At 46.0% G+C, this 27,999-nt stretch overlaps 1 protein-coding gene across 1 annotated transcript; it reads right to left on the minus strand.

Moving 5' to 3' along the window:
* Window positions 1–883: 883 nt before the first annotated feature.
* ahrrb (aryl-hydrocarbon receptor repressor b) lies at window positions 884–27,891 on the minus strand. Its single transcript, XM_076293214.1, has 8 exons — window positions 27,830–27,891; window positions 26,692–26,873; window positions 7,861–7,979; window positions 6,259–6,348; window positions 4,134–4,257; window positions 3,478–3,611; window positions 2,309–2,487; window positions 884–1,928 (listed from the first exon to the last, which is right to left on the minus strand). The coding sequence occupies exons 1-8, from the start codon at window positions 27,889–27,891 to the stop codon at window positions 884–886; spliced, it is 1,935 nt and encodes a 644-aa protein (XP_076149329.1).
* Window positions 27,892–27,999: the final 108 nt, after the last annotated feature.

Consider the following 27,999-nt stretch of genomic DNA (forward strand, 5'->3'; position numbering starts at 1 on the left):
ATGTTAAGTCATAAAATGTTAAGAAATGTCAAAGTCATGTACATTTTCTTATTTATACAGAATAAATTCGAATCCCACAAGATTTAGTCATATTTTTTTCTTAACAATTAACAAGTTAAAACATGTTGAAGTCTGCACTAAATGAGTTAGTCAGGAACATCAGACTAATTAAGTCCGAACATTTGAAAATCACTTGTAAATTATTAAACATTATTGAGAAATGAATATTATAAAAAAAGTTATAACTACCATATTATTACATTAGATTTTACTACATTAAATACAAAAGCCATTTTTTCCATTTTTTATTCAAAACATAGGCTACCATTTCAAATTAGATAGCATGAAAACACACAATTTTTATTGTTCTTCATATCATTAGAGGAAATGGCAGTAAAGTGAAAGGTAAAACAAATAACAAAGCACACAGCTTTATTGGTATCTGAAGTTGTAAATTCCTCTGAAGAGTTACTCTTACAATGTCTGGTTCAGATTAACACACTTTGCCCAGATTAGCCTACAATGTTGTGATCTAAAAATCACAATAATACAGAAATCTAAACTGGAACACACTAGAAATATGCTGAAAGACATGGGATTCACTCTGTATCTTTCACAATTTCATACAGCATTTGAGGTAACGTTTAAGGTCAATTTAACCACTCAAAATACACAAAAAATCTAAAAATATTGCTAAATCATGTAAAAAGTGCCTCTTTATAAAAATGTAATCACTGAAAAAATGAAATGAAAATCCCATTTCACTGTCAAATTGAGGTAATCCTGAGTTTAAGTGGAAGAATTGTTTGAAGAACAAAACAACACAAAATCACTGCAAATAAAAGACTGCAAAAAAGAGAGATTATTGGCCCCCAGCTGAAGTTTACTGCATGTATATGTAGGGATTTGACTTGTGTGCAATAGCATTCATTGTGCAGTTCGCCATGATGTTCCTCTGAGCATGTATCTGGCTCAGGTCATGGCTGCCCTCCGACCAGGGGGGAGAGTCCATGGGCTCCCGCTTGATGGTGTGCACCAGGCCACGACCTCTGAACTCGTAGAGCTTGTAGTCCTGCTGCATGTAAGCCTTGTGCTCCGCCACGCCGTTGGCATACATGTGCTCGTCCACGCAGTTGCCACCCTGACTGCTGCCGAGCGGATCTGCGGTGTCTTTGTTCAGGACGCACTTCAGGTGCTTGCTGCTGCCACTGCTGCTGCTGCTGCCACTGGCATACAGGTACTTGTGGTGCCCGTTGAGGGGTGGGCTAATGGCAGCCTTGCTACGCTGGCACGCGGTGTAGTGGTCGTAGAAGCTGGACTCGTTTTTCACCTGTGGGCTGTCTGGGTACGCGAGTCCGACTCCGTAGCGTCTCTCGCTGACGGGCCAGGCGCCGCTGTGGTGCGGGCCAGTGTACGTGTGGCAACCATTCTCCGAGTCCGAGTCCTGCTCCGTCTTGATGGCCGTCTCAGGGAGCAGCATGCCGTTGTAGCACTCCCCGTGCGCCATGTAGCGGCCCTCCACCTTCTCCGCGTCTCCGCAGTAGTCCTCGAGGCCGGGGGCATGGAGGCTCTCGTACAACTTGCTGTGGGACGCCTCGCCCCTGTGGCTGTGAGTACCGTGGGGGAACGCATACTTGCCATACTTGCCAAGCTTCCCTGGAAGGTAACCAGCACCAGGACCAACGCGAAGGCCCGCGCCAGAGCACATGTCCCAGGGGCCGTCCACGTGCTGGACCTTTGGGCCGCCAAGCGAGGACAGGCAGAAGTTGAGCGGCTCGTCCTGGGAGGAGAGGTAGCCCTCACCCTTGTACTTGAGGGCCTCTTTGGAGAGCGATCGCCACGGGCTGTGGCTGGAAGAGCTGCTGCCTGGCCAGTTCAGCAGCAACAGGTCACCGCTCTCTCCTCTGGACACACGGGGTCTCTTATCACTGCCCAGTGCAATACAGGATAAAAGGACCGATTAGTTGCAAAATACAACCATACTCTTGGGTAACTGTGTAAGAGGAGGCAGGGCACTGTTTTCAGTTTATATTGTAGTATTTGGAATGTAATGTTCATTATTTAAATTTAAAGCCTTAATCAGGATACTCATACATGAGTCAGTATTTACATTTGATCTAACTGACTTAAAAACTCCATTGGGGGGATTGGAAGGGTTTGGACGGTACTATACAAATGACTGAAATGCAATTGCATTCAATTGAAATTAATATGCAAAGCAGTTAACACATCTGAACCTACATATGCCAGAGCCCTTAGAATAAAAGCCATTTTCTGCTGGTCAGAGTGGTTGTTTGAGTTTACTCACCAGTTGCCCTTCTGCTTGTTCTTGACCATCATGTTCTTCATCTTGAGCTCGTTGATGGAGGGCAGCACCAGGGGCGTGGCCACGCAGAAGAGGGCCATCTGGGGCGGCAGCAGGGCCCCGGACTCAGTCTTCCGCTTCTGGCCCTGCAGGAACTTCAGGCTGCCCTGGAACTGCAAACTCTGGGGAACACACAGACATGGGAACGAAGAAAAGAAACGAAAAGAAGAGATGAGACAATGGTGAATCCAGAGTGCTGGCTTTCCAAAGAGTGGCAGTCTAATCGTCACTGAGGTTCTACAGCAGATTTAACAGGCATATAACATCCCCAGAGCGACCCAAAACCACATCAGAGAAAAAATTAAGAGACCACTGCACATTTTCTGATCATCTTATCATCCCACGGCTGCTGAGTGACATTCGAATGAGTTGACAGTCATTTTTAAATTTGCAACCGTAGGATATGTATGTATGTTATGTATGTATGTATATACTGTGTACACACACAGAAACACACACACACACACACACATATATATATATATATATATATACAGTACAGGCCAAAAGTTTGGACACACCTTCTCATTTCAATGTGTTTTCTTTATTTTCATGACTATTTACATTGTGGATTCTCACTGAAGGCATCAAAACTATTAATGAATGCAAAGTTATTTGGCCCACAGATGAATATTTGTCAAGGTATGGCTTGCTGAATATGGTATTAAATAAAAAAAAAAATAGCAACTTTGAAGAAACTAGAATATAAGACATGTTTTCAGTTATTTCACTCTTTTTTGTTAAGTACATAATTCCACAATTCCACAAAACACATTAATAGTTTTGATGAATCTACAATGTAAATAGTCATGAAAATAAAGGAAACGCATTGAATGAGAAGGTGTGTCCAAAACTTTTGGCCTGTACTGTATATTATACATAAATATGATTAATACTGTATTTCCCTCACGGGATCAAAAGAGTATATATACTATACTTATACTTATATACGTATACGTAATACATAATACTATATTACTTCTAACTTTGTGAAATGCCACACTTATTAATCAAAGATGAAATGAATAGTTGATAAGCACATATGAAAGTGTGTGTGTGTGTGTGTGTGTGTGTGTGTGTGTGTGTGTGTGAGTGTGTGTTTCCTCACTGACCAAAAAGCCTGAGGTGCTGTCGAGCAGGCAGCGGAGCCTTGAGATGAAGCAACGCGTGAGGAATGGGACGAGTTCAGGAGGGACGCCGTCTGGCTCCTGGGCGTTGAACAGACTGCCCACCACAAAGTCCTCTCCTGCAAAAAATGACCACCAAAATCAAAGCTGCTATGCGTGACCCACCAAGGCCACCATACACCACAGGCGCAAATACATAAACTACCATTCCTGCCTACAAAAGCTCCCATTCACACGCAATCAGAGTCACCGAGGCCCTCTGATGAGGGCACACTAATTCACACACATAATCAGGCACATTTACTTGGCAATAACAGACAAACAGTCTGGGACAAACAATCAACAGACATTGACACAGTTCTGACATAATTGCTCTAAAAGACACTCGCATTAAATCAAAACCATCTGTGTCAAAACAATAGTCTCCATTAAAACTCACGCTCTCAAATTACTTTGGTAACCCAACCCTTCTACCATCCAATCCTTTACACACACATTCACTCTCTCACTCTCTCTCTCTCTCTCTACACACACAAGCAGTCACTCAACAGCGCCATCTGCAGGCTGCGTCCCTGTGGTAACATGGCCTGGTTCCCCCCGGCCGCTGTGAGGGCCTGTGTGGACGGTAATTATACACACACCGGTTCCTGAGGCTGCGTGGTGCTCCTGCTGGGCAGGGTTCATGGCCCAGTGGAGCTGTCTTCTGAACTCCTGCCGCTCGTCCACATGGATATAATCAAAGACGTTCTGGTGCATCACGTCCGTCTGTGTAAGGACAGATAACACACACACAAACACACACACACACACACACACACACAAAATGCCTTGAACTGGTGCACTCGCTTAACCCCCTCACCAGAGGGCCTCTTTGTGTTGGGTAACTGCAGTGACCCCTCCACTTAACCCCGCACACGGTCGGCTGAACCGCACACAATGGTCAGACACGCTGGAGGTATCTGGGCCGACACCGCAAGTGTTGGTCTGCAGGAGACCCGCTGAGCTTTTTGGCGCTTCTGTTCGGACGGGTCGCCCCTTCGCTCCCCCTGACGCCGCACCCCTGCCTGCCTGAGAGGGGAGGGGGTTTGTGGGGGTTTGCGGCTGTGGGGTTTGGGTTCGTGTTCGTGCAGTCGCCTCAACTGAGCTCACCCCAAATCCTCGCAGGAAAGCGCAGATTACTGCTTAATACACCCATCAACACATCGAAAACATTCCTTTTGAAAATAAGGCAGGGGATTACCAGGGCATTTCTTGGAGATACACAGCGCTCTAAAGTGGAAACACGTTTTCATCAGGACATTGGTTTAATTATTCATTTGTTAGGACACTGCAACTAGTAATGATGGGCCACTGCATTTTACATTCGGTAGGTATAGTTTAAGTGACAAAAAATCAATAGTATAATAATATGACATCAAATCAGTCTAGTGACAATTCTTCACAGACAATGCAAATGTCTAATTTTCTAAAACAATCCCTTGATAGTATACACCCTTATTAGTAATTTGGATGACCACTCACAATGTAAAAAAAAAGATATGTGTCATTGTGAACTCTATACAAAACTATAACAAATCAAAGCAATCTGAAACAGACAACCAATTCTAAGTTTCGAACAACTCAAACTGGAATGGTTCTATCAAAGGAACCGAGCTCCCTGCGCTCGCCCCCTTTCAGTGATCTGGACATGCGAGAAAGCGTGAGAGGTCCTCTTTGGCTGTTTAATCAGTGTAGTTTATGATAAGTGCCCTCTTGGGGCCCTGGGGGCTCTTTGGTCCCACTCCCTCTCCTCTCCTCTCCTCCTCTCCCTCCCTCCCTCTCTCCCTCCCTGCCTGCCTGCTATGCCAGTGTGAGCTGCTGGGACTCCAGTGTGTGCTGGCTGGCTTGTTTGCGAGTTGAGTTTGCGTGACACCAGGGCTGCTCGCATGAGGACTGAGCTGATGGAAAAAAAAAACTCCCAACGCCTGCCCACACTCGTAATTCCTCGCCCCCCCCCCCCCTCCCTCCTCCTCCTCCTCACCAGCTTCAGCTATACCCTCTGTTCATAAAACGACAAACTCCCTCTAAAATATTCAACCTTCCCATAATATCTGGGTCCGAGGCACGCAATGCAACGCTTCGCTTCGCCTCACGGAGACGCCGGCTCGCATGCTCGCAACACGCACCAATGGCATCGCAGTTCTCCCTTCAGAGGGGAGGGGGGTCTGATGACTTCTTTGTCAGATGCTCTTGTCAGGACACCAGCGGTTAATGTTCGCTAGAGAGATGAGGCTCGGGAAGGTCTGTTCGCGAGTCGTAAACTAAGTGAGGGGTGAACAATCGGACTCTATTTTTAAACCAAAGGGTGGGGATGGTGGGAATCTACTTGCGTAGATTTTCTGTCATCAACCACTACTGTCGTGAGAGAGAGTTTAACAATGTTTGGATTTCTTTCTTTCAAAGTAACTAAATGAGGCCTTACTGTATGTTTGTGCTGTATTTGATTGCTACACTGAACAAACACAATTTGTTCCTACTTATTACGTGATGCAGACCTTCTGATGTTACACACTGATACATATGTGATGGATGAATGTACATCTTCCTTGCTAAGGTGTTTAGACACATACTCTGTTAATTATGTTCCTGCAATTTCCAGACAAATTCATTTTTAATGGCCATTATAATTCATTTTTTATTCTAAAACACAACTAATCAAATGCCAACCAAATTACATAGAAATATCATGAATTGACGATTTAAAAACAGAGAAAGGCTGGAGCCTACCTGATGGAAGCCCAAGTAGTCGACAATAGACGATGAGGCGTAGAAGATTATGCCATCAGAGCTCACAACCAAAGCAAAGCCTGTGAGAGACTGAGGAACAAGACAACAACAAACCAAAAAATAAACATGTATTATACCACATACAAGCTCATGAATGTTTAAGCTTTTATTTACATTACTCTTAAAATTATAATTCTGAAATGAAACTTGTAATTATTCTCTGCATGTGCTTCTCATTATATGAATACATTTGAGATGGCATATGAACTGGGCCAAGCAGCAGTCATTTGAGCAGGCCACAGAGAACACAGTTTACTCCTGACTGGGCTGGAGGTTTAGATCTTTACCACCACTGCTCATATCTCCCTCTGTGTGGTTCGTGTGTAGGTTGTGTATGGTGGGTGGGTGTTACTGTGTAGTGTTTTTTTGACCCGTCTTCTGTATGTTCTTTGTTTTTGTGTCGATGGTTACGCTTTGTTAGTCTGCGTAATCTTTGCGCGTTGTTGAGCCATATGTTTCTGCCTACATGTACTGTATGTGCCTGTGTGTGTGTGTGCTAAGCACATGATTGGATAGTGAGCGTTTTGCTTTTTTTTGTTGCTGTTGCTGACATTTGCGTGACTCCGGCATGCTCCTTGCCCGGCTCCGTCACCCTGGGGTCAGCTGGGGCCCCCGCCCGCTCTCTTCGCTGTGACACTGACCTAACAGTGTCACGATCAGTACACCGCACCCTGCCCCAATGCTCCTCCCCGATCCTCTCAACTGTCACGCCAACAAGGGTGTGTGTGTGTGTGTGTGTGTGTGTGTGTGTGTGTGTATGTGTGTGTGTCTGTGTGTGTGAGACAATCAAGCTGTTTACGTGGCAGAGACAGGGAGGGAAAGAACGCAGGAGGAGGATGAGAGGGGGGAAAAAAAAAAACAATAAAAGAAAACAACAAAAAGGAGACGGATGGTGGGAAAGATGGAGGGAGCCAGCGAATGAGGGAAGAGGAGAGAGGTTAGATGAGAGGAATGCAAGAGGCAAGGAGAGACGGGGGGGAAGGGGGGAGGAAAAGGGGTGTTGGTCTGACGCCGCGCCACACCATGTCCCGCCCTGCAGGCCTTTTAATGGAGAGGATCGTCTGTATTCCCCAATAAATATTTATCGTCCTCGCGAGCCTGTGCTTTACTGAGCTTTGCTGGGCTCATCCCTCTCGCATGATCTGATGTGAGCGCTGCGCCATGAGTGTTTGACAGCCGGGTGGTGTGAACCAGCGGGAGTGACCGCCGACCGCTCCGGGGGGAGGTGACTCAGTGTCCAAACAGTCCTCCTTAACTGGCCAGTATCGCCGGCAAAACTCGTGTGAAATATCCAGTGGGAGTTTAATGATGACCTTGCTTGTGGTCTGGAGGGGGTGGGGGTGGGGGGGTTGGATGGCTCTTTGATTCATTCTCAGAATCTATTGTGTTTCATGGCTGTCCAAAAGCACACATGTGAACGCACACATGTGAACGCACACAGACACAAACAGACACAATACACACACAAGTACACACACACACCCTTCCATGCATTTGCACATGCACACATAAAGAGATCTGACCCCTCCATGGTTTTCTCACCTCCAGTAGGAGGTCGCTCTCCACCACACCGCACCCCGCCGGAAAGGCCTCCTTCCTGGGGTCGGTCATAGCACTGGGGGGCTCACTGCTGTGCTTGCTGCAAGGCTTCTCCTGAATAGCTGTGTGTGTGAGAGAGAGAGAGAGAGAGAGAAAGAGAGAGAGAGAGAGAGAGAGAGAGTAGAGAAAGGAAAAGCAGACAAAGAGGGAGGGAGAGAAGGAAAGAAAGAAAGAAAGAACGACAGAGAGGGGTAGAGATCAGATGAGTACACTTGGCACTTGAGTAAGGTCACCCCATTTAGAATGATACAATTATGAGACGTGACTTCATGCATGAACATAACACCTACACTGTAAGCTCAGATGACACCTACGCATCCACAAATTCACACACTCAATGCTGAACCCTGCAGAGATTTCTGAGTTATTAATGCCGTACACTTTGGATACCACAGTCCATCTCTACAGTTCAGTGGTGTGTCATCTTGGACACCTCTCTTTTGAAGGCAGCTGTGAGGACCAGGTGTCAGCCTTCTCTCCTCTACTACGTTCTGAGTCATGGCCCTTCAACAGCAGAGAGTGTGTGTGTGTGTGTGTGTGTGTGTGTGTGTCCATTCGATCATCTCTGCCATGGTACACACATCTCATGTGCACAAACTGCCACACCACACCACGCCACACCACGCGGCACGCCATGGCACACACACGCAGCCAGTCACTCGGTCCACACGCTGTCACACACAGGGTAATCCATGGGCGTGAGGGCGCTGCACGGCACTCAAATGAGATCAGGAGCAGCACACCCACCAAAACAAAGGGCTCCATCGGGCCAGTCACGAAACGGCCCTCGACGGCACACAAACACACACACACACACACACACACACACACACACACACACACACACACACACACACACACACACGCATACACCCCCCACAACCAAACTAAACACACAGACAAACACACAAATATAAGCGCATATACACACATACATGTACACACACTTGCACACATCCTTTATTCAATACAGATATAAACATACAAAGAAACACTACCCAACTGACACACTTAACCACCGTATTTTTCCCACAGACCATCAGGAGCCTGCGTGCGAAGCCCCAGAAAGCAAACATCACACACCCCTCAAAGGCCGGCGCAGACAGCTTTCGTGCCGACAGCAAGGTTTTTGTTCCTCATTTGCCGCTCCACAGATATTTGGTTTCTGATGACTTTCTCAGAAACTTTCCCCTGAGCCACTAGAGCCGCTGGACCTGCCTGAGACTGAGTCAGGAGGGGAGGACGAGGAGACGGAGCGGCCAGTCTCTCCACGACACCACAAACTCCTCACCGATTAACACAAAAGAAACTATTTTTAAATGCCTTTCTTCCTTATATTTCTATGATGTGTTCAAATTGGATTGTAGATTGGAGTTGTTCATGCAGGCCAGATGGTATTGCCTTGGAGATTTCAATGGTGTGTGTTTGTGTGTGTGTGTGTGTGTGTGTAGGTGGGGGGGTATGAGTTTATTTTATAAGGTGTATACTTCTTTTCACAAGGATCATCTCCAACCAGGAGACAATGAGATTCACTTCATCCACACTCTGTGATCAGCCCCAGTGTACTTTGTGGCGCCCTCTGTTGGACAGTGCGAGGAAGCGCGTACACCCGGTGATGGCACTCCTGAACTCTCGGCTACCCCACACCACCACACACCAACCCCCACCCCCTGTGGCAGCCCTTGCGTGTTCACAGCAGAGATATATTCACAACCAACTCAGGGGGAGGGGGGGGCTGGCCCAAAGCCATCTTATTAGCCTATCCCCGCCTCTACCCCCACCCCTCATGCTTAACCAGGAAATACGAGAGAGAGAGCGAGAGAGAGAGAGAGAGAGAGAGAGAGAGAGAGAGGGAGAGAGAGAGAGAGAGGGAGAGAGAGAGCGCATGTTGGCTGACTGACTGAGGCTCCACAGTCACGCAAGCCAACCGTCTGTCAATCTTCCCTCTTCCAGGCAGTACGGGTGGAGTGTGTGTGTGTGTGGGGGGGGGGGGGGTTAGTGTGTGCATGAGGGGGGTTGGTGGAGCTAGAGGGCTTGCGTGCAAGCTGGCAGGCAACATTAGCCAATGAAGTAATCATAATAACAACAGCTGTGAAATATTGATGACTGCGGGATAATGCAGACAGAATAAACACAAACCCCTGTGACAAGTCAAAAAACAGCTTACTTCATCGCTCAACATTCAAATTGCCAGTGCTCAAGCAGCTTTTGACACTTCCTGTGTGTAAAACCATACCAAATAATATACACACAGCACACACGCAATGTCTTTACAAAAATGAGGAGTAGTGGCCAAATATTACACACCAAAATAAACAAATAAATGACATTAACTGTTGTGACACTAACTCTAGCCCTATCACCGGAAGCTCTCAAGCCCAAGACCCCATAACGTGTGTGGTTCTCCCTCAATCAATGCTGTTTCATACTTAAACAAAGAATTATAAACCAGGAGTTAAAACTAGAAGCACACACATATGAATATGTAACAGTAATGTGCTTCAGGCATGCTATGAAAAAAGACAGTAATTACAATCAAGCTTTTGAAAATCGTGCTACAAACTGCACTCTTGGTCACGCATGTTAAGCCAAGCCCGATTGGAGGGAGTTTAAAAAAAAAAAAAAAAAAAAGCAGGCAGGAAACAAATCTGTTGCTAAGGATTACTCACTACCAAGTGACTTTCATAGAAAGAAAGCCCATAGTACCAGACACTTGAGTTTCTCTCCTCTTTTTTATTCTTGTTTGACAAAGCATAAAAGTGATGTCAAACTCGTGCTCAGGGGATAGGAAGTGGAGAGTGATATTAATAATCCAGCCTCCTACTTCTGGAAAAACCGCACCATTGCATCCCCTCATCCAGGCTATTGTAGATTGAGAAGAAAGCCCTGTACGTCCATGGAGCGGCTCAAGTGGCTGATACTGTTCAGGCATGAGCGCAGACATGAGTCTGTGTCTGTGGAGGAGCCAGGCACATTATCTCTGTGTTCCTGCTGCAGAGTGGGCTTGGGAGATGGCATTGTTACAGATAGGGAAAGTATTGTCTGACACAACATGCAAGTCAATGCTAATGGAAATCTCCAGCAAGAGTCAGAAGAATGGCCATGCAGGAGAGTTCCTCTTTAGAGTCGACTGCTGTGGAACCAGCTGTTTCCTGGAGTGAAGTGAAGCATATTTTTAGGTACTTGAGTAGTTGAGTAGATGTGAGGAGGATTAAAAATTCCCTTTTAGAATGGACAGATGCATATATACATCTTCACCCCAAACACACACACACAAACACACGCACACACACACACACAATATATGTAGGTAACAGGTTCTCTAACTTTTTTGTCTTGTTCCTCCCTCGTCCCATCCTTCCTAAAATTCCCTGTGTAGCCAGGTGCCCGTGATGCGGCTCCCGTTCCCGTTCCCCGGTGCTGCGTGATTGTTCATGAGATCGGTGGCAGCGGGAATCGTCACGCTAATCCACCGCATGAGCTCATTACCACATGCTCCAGTTGGAGGTCCTCTCCTCGCCTCCGTTCTCCTCCACCAACGCCAGCTCCCGTCACGCGAGCCCGTGGGGGGCCCAGGGCTCAGGGATGCGGCTGGAGGTTTGGTTGGGAGGGGGGAGGGCTGTTGGAGGGGGAAGGACAGGAACGATAGGGGGTGGGGGGGTTGGAGAGATGAGGTGAGGGGTATGGAGGTCCTCCTCCAGCTGATCACGCACCCCTGGGGGCGGGGCGGGGCGGGGCGGGGCGGGGCGGGGCAGGGCAGTGGTCTTTGGAAGCGGAAGGTTCGGCGAGATCTCGTGAGAATCGGGCAGAAAACCGGCCAAATGTGGGCCAAAGCTGCCCCGGAGCCAGCTGCCACTCGGGGAGAGCTCGCCTCTGCCCTGAGGGCACTAATGCAGGAAGCACACCACCCCCAAAACTCCTGGACTGGCCATTTTAAAGTAACAACATGTAGGAATTCCTCTTTTTGTCAATTGTTTATGTACCGAGTACCCATTTAGCACTAATGGGGTATTATATCCAATTGGTCTAAAACTGACGAAAAGGCTCATGCACACTGGGACAACAACATTACCTAGTGCATTACCAGGCCTTCTGGGTAAACATCAGCAATGCCAGACTCCAGTCTCCTTATTTCAAGTGTGGCATCAAAATGTTTGAAACCATTATTTCAAGGCAGAACTACACCGTGTGGCTTTATAGTATCCATTTTCAACTGTAAAACAGAGACACTGAACCAGATAGGGCTTAGAGAACTGAACAAAAGTAGTGAGAAAAAGTTAGGGATCATAACAGGGAACATCATCTACTTCCACCTGAGATCTTTCCAGTCTTCTGCAATAGTCCCTGAGAATAAACAATACTGTTAAAGTGACGATAGATGGGACAACGTTTTAAGCAATGTTACTTGGCAAACACATCACCAGTTCCATTTATTTTGTTTGGATGGTCATGACTATTTGCCTGCTGATGATAAAAGTTCTCCAGAAAATAAATTGTTGCCCAATATCAACATCTCAGAACCACAATAATGAGGAACATTGCCCAAGAAGTTGCCTCATATATCATTAGTTTTACTCTGAAAATCACCGGCATCTGCATGCCTTTCCCCAATCGTACCTCACTGATAAACTGGGAGGATGGTGGAAATGGAACGTCCTGACTAAATATGAAACTTCCACAGAGAACAATGAAAAGAAGAATGAAAAGAACTAAACGCTAATATTGGTAGAATGTCAAGAAGAAGGTCTAAATAGGAGGGCAGAGTGGTTTGAGTTGCACAAGCCACAGGGCTGACTGACACCCCGACGTTGCATGACTCATGAGCAGTTCATCAGGGCTAAGTGGAGCACCACTGAGTTCACCTGATTCATGTTAGCTGAGACAGCTCTCCATCAGGGCATGCAGGAGGAAGGGGGGGGGGGGTGGAGGGCAGAGAGAGAGAGAGGGGGGGGAGAAGGAGAAGAGAGGGAAGGGGAGTACAGAAGAGTGTGGAGGAGGGATTTCCAAAGTGTACTGCTGAGTAAATCCTCAACCTGCACGGACTCCCTGTTGCGTGTGGGCACAGCACAGCACACACACACAAAATCACTCTCACACGCACATGGACACACACACACACACACACACACACACACACACACACACACACACACACACACACACACACACACACACACACACACACACACACACACACACACACACACACACACACACACACACACACACACACACACACATTAATTTGCAGACAATGAAGACAAGTATTCCTATAATTCTGCATACACTTTGCATGATGTATCACAAACACACTCCTGTGTAAACACACATTATGTGAACACACACACACACACACACACACACACACACACACACAATATAAAGTGACAACTAATCCCTATCAGATCACTGAAAGTACAGTGCACCTGCTGTTAACAGCAGACAGGTGAGCTAGCACGGCGTCTGCCCAGTCCGCTCTGGAGAGAGCACCAGGGGAGGAGGAATGTGGGGTGAGTCAGCCAGGCCGGAATTTCACTGCTGACTTGTTTTGATGAGAGGCCTTAAATAAGAAGCAGACCCTCGCCTCTCTCCTGACAGTCAGCGGCCCCCGCTTTATGACCAGATGTGTGTTTATACCCCTGGGACTATCCTGTTTGAAGGGAATGGAATGGAGTGACTGACTGTGTGTGTGTGTGTGTGTGTGTGTGTGTGTGTGTGTGTGTGTGTGTGTGTGTGTGTGTGTATGTATGTATGAACCTAACACTGTGGTTTAGGCCATTATTCCTTCCTTGTAAAAAAAATAATAAACAGAGAGAAAAAATGCTCTCTGCCACATGCGATCGAATTCTCTCAGGTCCAACCAAAACAGACAGGCATTTAAGACGTGCTGAAGCACCATTCAAGAACAGTCATAACACCAGCCAACTGAGGACTCCACCAGACCTGACAAAACAACACTATTTGGAACACACACACACACAGTACACGCACGCGCACACACGCACACACACAAAGGCCTAAACCACACACACAAACACACACAATGGCCTAAACCACCCACCCACCCACACACACACACACACACACACACACACACACACACAATTACAAATACACCCACTCACATTCTCAGAAAATAAGAAAAACCCATCCAAAACCACAAGTGTCATAAGACAGCTGCCTGCAGATACTAGGCGGAGTGTGTGTGTGTAAATCAGTCACGAACATAGTGATTTATGAGCTCCGGATGTAGATAATGACACACAGCACGTCTTTGGGATTACGGCCAGATAAAAGGCTAAAATAGGTTAAGGCTAACATTAGTATATTATTAAGGTGGATCTACAAAGGTGACTATAAATCATGACGTGTTGACTGCTGAGGCTGAGAGTTAGTTTTCATCACGGAGCTGCCTTATGGACGACATCGTCAGAGGATGGTGGGGGGGGGGGTCAAGGGAAATGATGTGCGGTCAACCCCCGTTCCTGCATCAGGACATGGGGACAGTGCAACATTATATGAGATGTAGTCCTTTGGAACAGATTCAGACATCTCCAGAGGGGCAAACGTGGATTAAAACAAGGCATCTATGGGCTACCTGGAGAGAGGGAGAGAGACAAACAGAGCCTCTAAACCTGTAAAATGTTGTTAGCAGATGTTTGTGAAGACCGGGCAGTTCTGTTTGTTGTTTGTGGTTGTTGAGTTTGTGTTTGTGTGAAAATGTTTGTGGGGACAGGTTAAGGAGGTAGAGGGCACGTACACATGATTCAGTCTCTTACAATTACTCTGCTTCACTGGAATTCCAGTTTAAAAAAAAAAAGAAGACTGTTGTGAAACGGGATGGTTATTCGAAGTAACGATGAAGAGCTTTGGCTATCAACATGGGAGGCCCATCTCAAACTGCCAAACATACCAGCACATTCATGCTTCTCCCTAAATGACACATGGCCAAAAATCTAAACAATTTTACTCTCCATCCTCCGTCTTTGATAAACGCACACACGCACACGGATGTGCACACACACTCTCCCACACACACGCACACACACACAAACAGTTCATCCATGGCATCCTATTTCCCCCCACCCTGCTTGTCCTTAAAAGGCATTCAGACAAGCGAAGCTGTCCAAAACAATGGGAGGCATGAGGAGTCCGCCCTCACCCTGGCCACCCCTGGCTGGCCTGATGCTGCAGATAAATAATTGAAATAAGAGGGGGGATAAATGGATGCGACTGAGCTGGCAGTCAGGCACTCACTCACCCAGGCGCTCTACTGCCCCAGGGACTCGCACTCTCTGATTGTGGATGTCCCCACAGGGGGGGTCTGTGCAGGGGCCAACCTTGTCACAGGGCATCAAGCTCACACAGGTCAGGTGGTGTGTGCGTGTGTGCTTCTGTGTATTAGTGTGTGTGTGTGTGTGTGTGTGTTTGTGTACCCACTTTCTGCTTTTGTGCATGCATATTTGTGTGTGTGTGTGTGTGTGTGTGCGTGCACGTGTGTGTTCATATCTGTTTGCACACATGTTGTACACAGCATCTGAGCTCTGACAAACCTGGTCAACAAGGTAGCCTGAAGCATAAACAATACTGATGCTGAACTATAGTGAACCTCTGATTAACAAAGACCTGCACACTGGAGCTCCGCTCCGCAACCAGAGGACATCTAACATTGGAATAGGACGAATACGACAGAAACTCCAGCAAGTGCTTGAATTAGAAACCTCACAGAGATAAGCCTGGCTCTGGCCAAGCGCAGTGTCTAAATGGCCATTTAAGACAAGTGCTCCGAAGAGGCCTAGCGCTTTCTGAGGTGCATTACATGGTAACTTGGCTCATCGTCTCAAGTGGCCTCCCAGAGTAGCTCAGCAAAAGTGGAAGCACTCCATATGACTGAGCTTTTTCTCCACCAGACAGTAAGGAGAGAGAGAGACAGACAGAGAGTGTGTGTACTGAGACTAACGCACTGGGGGACGAGGGTGATAATGGAGGTGTTACGCTCCGATCGCACTGGGATCTAATGGAGGTGTCAGTGGACCCCGGGGTGGGATAACGAGAATGTTCCCACTCCAGGGAACATACCAGACAAGGGAGAGGAGGAGGAGAGGAGAGGAGAGGAGAGGAGAGAAGATAAGAGGAGGAGGGGGAGCAATGAGGAGGAGGAGGGGAGCGTGTCCGGGTACACTTAACATCCAGGGGTGTGAATGTGTGAGGCGTGTCTCGAAACGTGTGTGAAAATGAGCGTGAGCGGAGTGGCCCCTGTAAGCTGTGCGTGCTACGGCAGTGTTAGGCTGGCCTAGGAGGGAGCGGAAGGCTCAGGGTAGTGGTGGAGGGAGCGAGAGGAAGAGAGAGAGAGGGAGAGAGAGAGAGAGAAGAGAAAGACCAAAAGATTGAAAGAGAGACAGCAACCTGCTCTGTGTTTTTTATGTGATTATGAATTTGTGTGTGTATGTGTGAGTATGTGAATGTGTGTGTTGTGTGAGTGCATGTGTTTACATAATGTGTGTGTATAATGTGTATGTATGTGTGTGTGTGCGCGTGTGTGTGTACGTGTGTGTGTACGTGTGTGTGTGTGTGTGTGTGTGTGTGTGTGTGTGTGTACGTGTGTGTGTGTGTGTGTGTGGTGTGTGTGTGTACGTGTGTGTGTGTGTGTGTGTGGTGTGTGTGTGTACGTGTGTGTGTGTGTGTGTGTGTGTGTGTGTGTGTACGTGTGTGTGTGTGTGTGTGTGTGTGTGTGTGTGTGTACGTGTGTGTGTGTGTGTGTGTGGTGTGTGTGTGTACGTGTGTGTGTGTGTGTGTGTGTGTGTGTGTGTGTGTGTGTGTGTGTGTGTGGTGTGTGTGGTGTGTGTGTGCATTTGTGTGGTGCTTGGGCAGCTCTGCTGGTTTGCTGTACTGGGCGCTGCTCTGCTCCGTAGCTGATGGACAGATCGTTTTCATAAGCATCTCTCTGAGGTCAGGGCCTGGTCTGGAGAAGTCACGCAAGCCTTTACTACATCGGAGCCACACGAACACCCTCTTAAAGGGCCAGTACAAGCCTTTACTACAGCCAGCATTACACGAACACCCTCTTAAAGGGCCAGTACAAGCCTTTACTACAGCCAGCATTACACGAAGACCCTCTTAAAGGGACAGTGCAAGCCTTCACTACAGCAACGTTACACGAACACCATCTTAAAGCGTAACTCTGGTAGTTAGTTAACAAGTTCAAACTTTTGATTGAGAGCACAATACGTTAATTGGTGGAGTTTTGAGCAAAACCGTTTGTTGCAATATCACTGAATGGGCTCATAGTGAAGGCTAAAGGGGCAACTAGCATGTCAAAAAACAAACGTTATTTTATACCACTGACGATGCTCAAAATATAATTAAGCTTCCGTGGTAGTATGGTTATGGTCCCTACACACAAGCAATATAAAAGGTATAAGCTATGTGTTTTATAACATTTATAACAAATAAATATGAATCATTCTAACAGATTAGCTTATTATTTATTTATTATTAATATATTTTTGTTTTTCATCTTTTTATCCTATCATGTATCATTATTATTAAATTCAGAATAAATATTCCATATGATGTAGTGACCCTATCTTACCCTTTTTTTGACAAAAAAAATAAAATAACGGGCTTCCATAGGTATAAAATTAGGTCTTACACCAAACTTCATTCTACATACTATCTTTGTGTCTGGTACTATCAATTTAACAGACCATACATGGAAAAATATTTCATCAATGGATGTTTGGGCATGGGTAAGAAAAAGAGCGTGTGAGTGAAAAAGTGAGTTTGTCTTTACTTGCCTGTGCTGTGTTTGTGTCTGTTTGTGAATACACTTGTGTATGCATTTATTTGTGCATAAATGCATGTGAATATGTGTGTATATGTGCATGTGTGTGTACTGTATGTGATTATGTATACATGCAGTGTTGTTGTTGGTGGTGGTGGTGGCGGTTGTGTGTGTGTGTGTGTGCCTGCACACTCTTGAATCTATGCTTGTGTGTATACTATATATAAGTGTGCAAAGTCATTCATTTGACTGGTCAGCCAGTGGCGGTGGCGGCAGCAGCAGGTTTCTGCTTGAGCTGACAGTGCAGTGCAGCGGGAGCTGACAGGGGGTCAAACAGAGGTGGTGCCCGACTGTGTGTAATCCCCAGCAGGACCTGCTCCCGCCCGCCAGTGCTACTGAAGTGGACAATCACAACACGTCATGTCTCAGATACACACACCCACATTCATACACCCACACACAGACACACACACACACTCTCTCTCTCCAGGGACGCTACAGAGAACACACGTACACACATAAACATACACAAACAAACACTAACATAAACAATTACACACATGAACATACACATAAACAGGTAAAAACACACTGAGGCACAGTTACACCCATAGACACACACACACATACAGACTCACACATAAACAATGGGACATCTGGCACCTTTCCAATTGTACCTCTTCCAGCCTCAATTACTGTAGGTTTAAGGCCCGTTTGACATGTAAGCTGATGGAGGATCACTGAGGGTGAATCTGTCAGGGAACGAAAGCTGATGATGTTTTTACCCAAACAGATCGGCCATAATTATGGGGTGGGTCAGGCGGGGTAAGGGTGAAGGGATCGGGGGGTGGTGTTGGGGGGGAGGGGGGCGGGGGGCAAAGGGGCATCAAAAAGCAGAGGGGTCGATCGATACACCCCTTAAGTTCTCTAATTGAGAGGAGTTGAGCTCACGCTCTGTTTTGTGACATAAGATAATATTCACTCCAACAATCCATAGCTGCAAAGCTCTAGTCTATACAAGCTCTGATAGCGCTGTCGTAGTATTGACTTGTCATGTCCGAAACTTAGAAGAGCCCAGCGATGAAACACACACAAATACCGGTATATAACAAATCTGACAATATCTCAATATTAAATATGAAATCATTCACACATGGACTAAAAAATGCAAGGTCATTTTTGGAGGTTTTTTCTCAAAAAAATCAATACAGGCACTGTTGTCAAAGCTGCCTATGAGAAAAGAACTCCGGAGTGATCATCTGCTAATCCACCCGAGGAGATAATAACGACCACAGAGAAGAAACAGACACACACACACACACACGTTTTAACCATTTATTTATGTCCACATGAAGAAAATGGTACAGGGACACAAATATTAAGGATGCCGTAGAATGCATACGCAACACACACACACACACACACACACACACACACACACACACACACACACACACCTGAATCACAAGCCCAGATTCTTACGGTGATGGCTGTTCACAGAAAAGGTACCATGTTCGTGACATTACATCACAGTGACAAGGTACCAGTGCATGAAGAGCTCTTTGCTTATGGGGAGGAGGAGAGAAGAGAGGAGGAAAGGGAGAGAGAAAAACAGCTTCGGCAAAATGACACACCATGTCAGGCGGACATTATTGCAGTTGTCACGCAATGCTACAGAGCTTAACGCCAAACTCCTTTATGACATATTCGGGTCATTTACCGCCGGTTCGCACGGCATTGCGTGCAGATGAATTGGTTTCCAGTTGCTTGCGGAGGCAGACCCTCACATATCAATGAATGTTGTCTTTGAGGCAATCTGAATGCTCTCACACTCACTGTTAACAATGCATGTGTCAAACTTGAGTCTGATGCATTTGGATGATGCAGTACATCTATATATTTCTCTGGATTTTCGCATGCTTTGCATGTGCATTTACATGCTTGTGGAGATGGGAGGGCTTCCACATAACCACAGTGCATATTCTTTTGTAATTATCTGACCTTCGCCTTGACATGAAAGAATGTTTCATCCAGAAATTCAAAATAGAATTTCTGGACATGATGTTTTTTCCTCTGAGACACAACTACAAATGAAAACAGCTTTCAGATGGAGAAGCTGTGATTTTCTTTCAGCAGTAATGCTTAGGAAATTACTAAAAGAGTTCCTTCATGACAACAGTCTAAGAAAAAGCTTTTAATCACATGCAGAGGTGCTGAATATGTCTAAAAGAGGAATCAAATTTCCTACATCTGCTTTGATAAACATTCATTCAGGACCAAGTAGCCTTGCATACTTGAATGAGAGAAGAAAACTCAGGAAGAACTGAAACAGCCTGCTGAAAGGATGAAGGAGAGGGAGAGAGAGGGAGAGAGAGAAAAAAATAGGAAAAAAATCTGCGGTGCTCTCCAGAGAGGACAGACCAGATGTAGGGGATCTGGGGATAGACTGGCCAGAGTTGCTGCTTTCTTGGACGGAGGGAGGGACAGGGGTCAAACCGTTTCTTAGTCTTGCAGCCGATGTATTCACAGATGATGAAAACAAACACTTGAGCATTTATTGGAGGGAGGTGGAGGAGCCAGGGCCAGGGGTGGGGGTGGTGGGGGTAGAACAGAGGGGTGGAGGGAGCGACAGGAGGGTGGCGGGGGGGGGGGTGGTTTGGCTAATGGAATTTCCCTGTTCTGCACGCAATCCCGGGGAGAATCTGCCAAGAAGGGTTTAGCGGCTGCCAAACGCCAGAGGAGCTCCCTGCGCTTCAGGGGCCAATTTGAGCATGATACTGAGAAGAGAGAGAGAGAGCCTTCCGTGGCATGGCACATCTCCCCCACTGAACCACATCACACGGTGCTGGTACCATTGGCTCCAGTGCCAGTCACAGTGCCCCCCTTATGCCAGCTTCCCCTCTCTCTCTCTCTCTCTCTCTCTCTCTCTCTCTCTCTCTCTCTCTCTGGCCCCCTAAAACAGGGAAGAGACAGATGAGCCGAGTGTGGCCCTTCTGTCCCGCTGCACAGCTCTGCAGCCTCTGCCTGCTCCACTGCTGCTGGCCCCAGGGCCAGGGCCAGGGCCAGTGCCACCACGCCGGGTCAGCAGGACGAGCTGTGGGGCACTGCACAGTCCCTGGTTGGCTGGCAGTGCTCCTCCTCGGGTTTCCATTAACCCAGTGCTGCTTGCTCTGAGTGCCTGGACAGTGTGACTCATCCGCTGGACTATCATGTCGGCTTTCGGGAGCAATAAATCACAGCCTTCAACGTCATGCACCTGCAGCCGCGGGCAAAATGTCAAACAACGTGGTCGAGAGACAGAGAGAGAAAAGAGACAGAGAGACAGACAGAGAGAGAGAGAGAGAGAGAGGGAGAGAGAGAAAGAAACTTGAGCTCCATTAATCTGCCATGAAATCACAAATGAGAGCAACTGGGTAGAAGTGCATCATAGCCTAAGAATGCAACTGCTAAAAGATCTGAGGGGGAACACAAAAACACTAAAGGCGAATGGGGCTCAGATGAACTTCCTTCACACATGTCTGCAATCACAGCCAAGGTGCAGCTTTTACTGCCCTCACTGGACTAGCTGCTTTGTACACCAACGCAATGAATTGATTCCAGTGATCAAACACTCCAGTTCAACACAGTATCATGACTTACCATGGGCAAAAAAAAAACAAAAATCACAGAATTGGCCGCAGCTCTGATTCATTGCAGAAGCTTTGCATTCGAGTTCATTCATTTATTTACCAATATTTAGATTGGGGTAGCATTGCAACACTGCCCCATGTGCAGGAACCAGTGGGGAAATGGCTGAGGTGATTATAGGGAAGTGTGCTATGTTATGCTGTGATGTGCTGTGCGGTGATGTGATCTACATCATGAGGCTGCGGTGTTTTATTACACATTCCACTTCCCTTTTTTATTTGGGCTTGTTTCCGATTTGACTCATGGTCATTCACAGAAATCTGATCAGAGAGGCAGAACAAAAAAAAAGAATCCGAAAAGGAACAGTGGAAAAATCACACCTCACCACTTACTACGATAATGCCAGCAATTTCCTCTCCCTCTATCCCATTCTCCCTCTATCCCACTCTCTATCACATTCTCTCTATCCCTCTATCCCATTTTCTGTCTATCCCATTCTCTCTATCCATCTATCCCATTCTCTCTATCTCTCTATCCCTCTCATGTCCTGCTACATGAAGCCCAGCGTCTGCCACCAGCGCGGCGCATACTTGTGCATCGTGTGGTCATCAAAAGCAGACTCCAGTGTGTGTGTGTGTGTGAGGTGCCGGCAACAGGACGACTTGGGGTGTGTGTAGAACACTTGCCACACGGCGCACGCCTGGGGGGAATGAGTGCAGCTCTGCCAGGGTTTCAGTCACGCAACGTTCGCCAAAGGCTCATTGGAGCATTCATTACCCATGAGCCTCTGCTCTGTTGTCTCTCTCTCTCTCTCCTACTCTCTAGTTCAGTCTCTCTCCCTTTCTCGCTCTCTGACTATCTCTCTCTTTCCCACTCATCCACCCCTCCCTCTCTCTCTCTCTCTCTCTCTCTCTCTCTCTCTCTCTCTCCCTCTCTCCTCCAACCCCTTCAGCTCAGAGGCTCAATCACTCCCTCATGTGCTGGAGCGAGTTACAGCTTCCCACAGTCACTCCCTCCACACCAACTGGGGCTTCTCTCTCTCTCTCCCATCCTCTACTACTCAATTGCTCTCCTCTACCCTCTATGCTCTCCACGCTGTCCTCATAAGGCTCATAAAAGGTCAACACATTCAGCAGATCATCCCTCCTGGTTCCTAAGAGAAAAGAAAAAAAATCAAGATGGGTAGTGCTAACTTCTTCTACTCAACGCTGATAAATTATTCAGGGGTGGCATATGATAGAATTTTCCACTGGGATCATTGCTATGTATTCATGAGAACTGACAAAGCATGAAAGGTGAGGTGTAGGGATTTCTTTCAGGTCACAGCCCTACATCATTCAATCAGCAGCACCCTCATTACCATAATGAATGCTCGTGCACAGCTGACACTTGGCTTGGTCGACTCGCTATTGTTCTTGGACAGTGTTGTTGATGTATATCGCACAGGTGTAGTATTGAGCGTCTCTCCACATACTTAATGTCTGTATGCTATGCTATGCTATGCTATGCTAAACTAATCTCTAGACACAGTTCATAAACTGGCGGGTGGTGGATTTCAGCTGTCCTCCTGCTGGGTCCTATGTTCACTTGGCACAGTTGGCCCAGTGACACCTCTTGGCATCCCGCTAGGAGAATACTTCAGCACCTGCATGCGGCCAGGAGCATCCGATTCTGGCATGGTCTCACTCGCTGCTCTCCCGAAGACCTCTGCACTCATCTTTCACTCGCCTCATTTATTTTTGAAACAAGGTCATCCAGCGAGATCAAACCTATGCAGCACAGCACCGCTACACACCGTATGCACGCCCCAATCCTATTAGCCGTCATTCTAAGCCTATTGTGAGTGGCTGCTTGAAGGCTACGTGTGTGCGTGATGGCTAAGTGCTTCCCGTAGTGAGGAGGCTGGCAACGTAGAAGCACGGCCGTTGGCAATGAAAAGGAGGTGCACGTGGCACAGGGGTGATCGACTTCACTGGAGGTCCACCAAGGTCAGGGGACAGCAATGGCATGGACCCTACTTCATGCCACTCTAGTCTGCCAAGGAGAACAATTCAGCAACATCACTGATCATTGCCATTTGTATGCATTTTAATGTTTCTGTGCAACCCTTTGGACTAACTGGAGGGATAGCATCACACCATATACTTACTGTAGAGCTTGTATTTTAAACAGCAGCTGTACCACTTAAATGAATTAGATTTAAGTCACAATGTCCCAGAATAACCTCAGTGTCACAGTTATTGGGAAACTATCACTAAAAGTAAAATTGGAAATGCAAAAGGGGCATTTCTCCTTACATCTGTTTTTGGTCTAGAGGAAGTTAATGGTGGCATTTGTGTCTCCTGTCGTTTTTCTGCTTCCACAAGTGCTGATATTGTCAAGGCAGAGTGTGTACATGGGTATGTGTTTGGGAATATCTAGGTGTGTGTGTGCTTGGGAGTATATAGGGGTGTTTGTGTGTGTGTGTTTGCCTGATTGCGGTAGCATCTGACTTTGAGTGTAATTGGCCCGGACAGAGACTCAACAATGGTGTTGGGCCAACAAAAGGACTTCACAGGACCTCACGCTGGGTTCTCAGCTCCGACGTGCCGAGGCAAAATACTTTGTGTCGCGACCAGACACGATTTGGGGTCAGTCACTTACGGCCTTTGTCATGCAGGACCAATCTATGCAATTACTCATGTGAGACCACAGCACAAAGGCCTCTGTGAAGGCGACGCATTGAGGCTAAATGTCCTAATCCATACTCTAGAACCAATGAATTCTCCATCTCTCTGCCATGTTTCGAGATTGAGAGATTTAGCAAATCAAGCCTTTTATTCACATTTCCTATATCCCTGACCAAGCAATGTATGTCAGTTTAAGTTCATTTATAAAGCACATCAAAGTGGGTGGTAAATATGCAGAGAAAAGACCAAACAAACATAAGGACACCCAAAAGTAAGCAGTGATGACCCCTGTCCATCTATACTGTATGACCCAGAGTCACCTGATCTGAATCTCAAACCAACCTGTCACGGCTCCTCATACATCAGCTGTCTTGACATGATATATTTCATGGATTACAAGGTGACAGGATATGGAACTGAAAAGTGAGGAAAAACACACACACACACACACACACACACACACACACACACACACACACACACACACACACACACACACACGCACACCACAGGGACATACAGACATGCATACACATACAAAAACAAACACACATACAAAATACACACACCCAACCCCCACATGGCCATGCACAGAAGGCCACAGCAAGATGAATTTCAGGAAAAGGTGAGGTCTATTTGAGAAGTTCAAATCTCCAACGCCTGTATTAATCACATATCTGTTGAGGGATCAAGGCTGTGACAGAGATAATATCTACACTCAGCCAGGAGCCGAACCTCTACCAGGTCCATACCACATCTGCACCGCACCCACTGAGGTTGAGCCGTAATAATGTCGTTTTGAGTAGCAAGGGTCACATATACAAACTGCTGAAACATCTCACAACACACTGACAGTTAATCTGCTGCAATTATTTACAGGAGGAACGGGGCAAAAACCAGAGCAGACCAACAGCAAACTGCAGCGGAGGGCCACTGTGCTAAGGCGTAGGTGTGTAGAATGTCAACACAGACCCATGGCCCATCGTGGGAGTGATAAACTATGTCTGAACTAAGAGTCGCAAATTAGAGATTAGGCATAAATCATCCACCAACTAAACTATGAACACACACACACACAAACACACACACACACAGAGACACACACAGAGACACACACACACACACACAGCAGGGTTAGGATGGAGGTTTTCCTTTAAGATGTAGAAACAACTTCCCTTTGAGTGATTTTAAAGAAAGTAATTTTTAAACTTATTTCCTCTCACTCACTCTCTCTAACACACACACACACATACACACACACACACACACACACACACACACACAGACACTCACACACACACACACACACACACACACACACACACACACACACACACACACACACACAGACACTCATACACACACACACACACACACACACACAGCAAAGTGCGTGCAAGCTCTTGGCACTTGCGTTGTCCCCCTAGTGGTGTGAGTGTGGTGCTGAGCTGGAGGAGCACCTGCGTGCCACGCATACAGATCCGGGTTCCGCTCCCCTGACCCGTTCCTGCTTTAAAGTCCACTCCATGGTGGCTCCCCTGACCCATTCCTGCTTTAAAGTCCACTCCATGGTGGCTCCACACGCCACACTACTCCACACAGCATACACACAACACACACGCCATGTGTCCATGTGCATATCTAAAAACACCCAGAACACAGAAAAGAAAACATCCTTTGCCGGACAAAACTTTGAGTTGAACTGGTGAATTACTCACAGTTTTCATACACGGCTCCTGTCTCTTCCAGGAGTTGGATCTCATTTAGGCCAAGTTGCATCTTATTCGGGTCACAAATATCAAGAAACCATTTGGTTGTATTCCAAAAAATATACAAATGTAGCAAATGAGGACTTCATTCATGAGTAGGCACTAGATTGAGGTTCCAAGAGTGAAATAGTTTCTTTTCTTGGTCTTATTAATAATTGAGAGTTAATTAAAGGAGTCTTATGAAGACTTGAAATACATAGTAGACTAAGGAAAGACGACACTAAGTGGGAAAAATGATTCAGCAAATGGAGTCATTCAGCCTAGTTCCACGCCACATGAGGACATCACGAGAAATAAGAATGCACAGTAGTTTAAGGGGGTGATGACCTTTTTATATAATACCACATTAGAGAATCTCATAGAAGAGTGAGCACTTTATACAGCCTGAAGCAAAAGCATCTACCCTTCAAAACAGACAAACAAACCAAAAAACTCAGCAACAAATTTCTAAAATATCTCCTCAAGACCATTTACAAAAAGTCATTAAAGATACTTATTATGATTTGATTAAATATGAACTCACTGCAAAACAGTATACACTTCTATACACTGCATTCATGATGGATATGTTTTATGGAACATATCCACTCAGGCCCCAAAACTCTGACCAGGGATACCGTTCACATGTTCATTGTCCATCCTTAATAAACAAAGACCCCCATCAAATGCTGTTCACTTAAAGGGGCAGAATGAATGAACCCACTCACACATTTGAGTTCTTTATTTCATCAGATCTCATCTGAATAACGCTTCACATCTCCGCAGCATGGAGCGAGCGTGATATTGATTGGGCAGAGTGGGGTGGACCCGGGGTTTTGTTTGGCTGGCGAGGGTTCCCACCAAAAAATCTAACGGACTTATGCAAATGACCGAAATTCCCACGCAGCAGTTTGAGGAGAAAAAGGGAGCCCGTGGCGGCCCTTACCTTGGAAGAAGCTCTTGACACGCAGGTAGCTGACACTCAGGCGTAGCACGGAGAGTTTGTCCAGTTTGGAGATGACGTCGGGGGTGAAGGGCAGCAGACTGGCCAGCCGGTCCAGCTCTGCGTTCAGCCGGTCGCGGTGCCGCTTGGACGGGTTGGACTTCTGGTTGGCCGAGGCTGGTTTTCTGTTAAGGCAGTTCACAGATGTCAAAAATGAGGGCCTGGAGTTAGTCAACTGTGCCGTGGAATACAGATCTAATAAGGTTTCAACAAGTTTCTACTTTAAATTAAAATACAGACATACATTGGTATATACTGCTTTGGTATAAGTATAATCACAAGTTCTGATGGTTTGCGCTACCTGTGGACTTTTATGTTTTTAATCTTTTGGTTGACTGATGTTCCATTTGATTTTATGGAATGTTCAACATCAAAAGTCAGAGCTTAAAACAAACTTTTTAAAGTGAAGAACTGAACTTGGTGCCAATAAATGGACAAAGAGGAATGTGTTTAGCAGTTCTCTAGTGTTTCCGTGACTCTTCTGAAAACTGGTCTGTGTAATTCATGAGGAAGTTCAAATCTATGGAGTAAACAAGTGCCTGAATTCACACTGAGGAAAGTTTCACAAGTGTCTCTAAACCCTTTAGGCTCTCCATATTGATGCTGATGTAATACACAAATTTGCAGAATAAATTAAAGTAGTTTATGAGTAAAACTTACAAATCATCAAATCAGGAGGCCTATTTACTCGGAAATAAATGTATATAATGAATGAAACTTGAACCATGTCTGAAATAATAATAATAATAATAATAATAATAATTAAATAATCAAATATATAAATTAACAAAATGAAGAACAACAACTGGAATGAAAAAAAGACAGCCAGAATAACAAGTGAAAAGATATAGCCTACATTGTAAAGTAAACTTTTCCTGACATACATTTTAAATGGTATAAATCATTTCAGTGCATTTCACGTATTTATTTACTTAGTTATGGCACATACTGAAACTAACAATCCAGTTCAAGATATTAAAATGAAATGCATTGGTATCCACACAGTATTTCCAAAATAATAATTATTCTGTACACAATAACTAAATAATTATGTAAAAAAGAAATCAGGATAAAACTTAACTGCTTTTGGACAGGCTTTCTCCTCTTCCTCCCGGCATATAAACAGTCCCCCGGCGGAATCATGGTACTAGAATAATATCAATCAACCTTGTCAAAAACTCTCAAAATCTTATCACACAATTAATAGTTGAAGCTTATTTTCTAAAAAGCTTTGAGACTTAAGTGTGTGAG

Source organism: Alosa pseudoharengus, unplaced genomic scaffold, assembly GCF_046254945.1.
Source record: "Alosa pseudoharengus isolate Yale_2024_CS ecotype anadromous, Long Island Sound unplaced genomic scaffold, YU_APseudo_1.1 YU_APseudo_1.1_scf_2, whole genome shotgun sequence".
Taxonomy (NCBI): Eukaryota; Metazoa; Chordata; class Actinopteri; order Clupeiformes; family Clupeidae; genus Alosa; species Alosa pseudoharengus.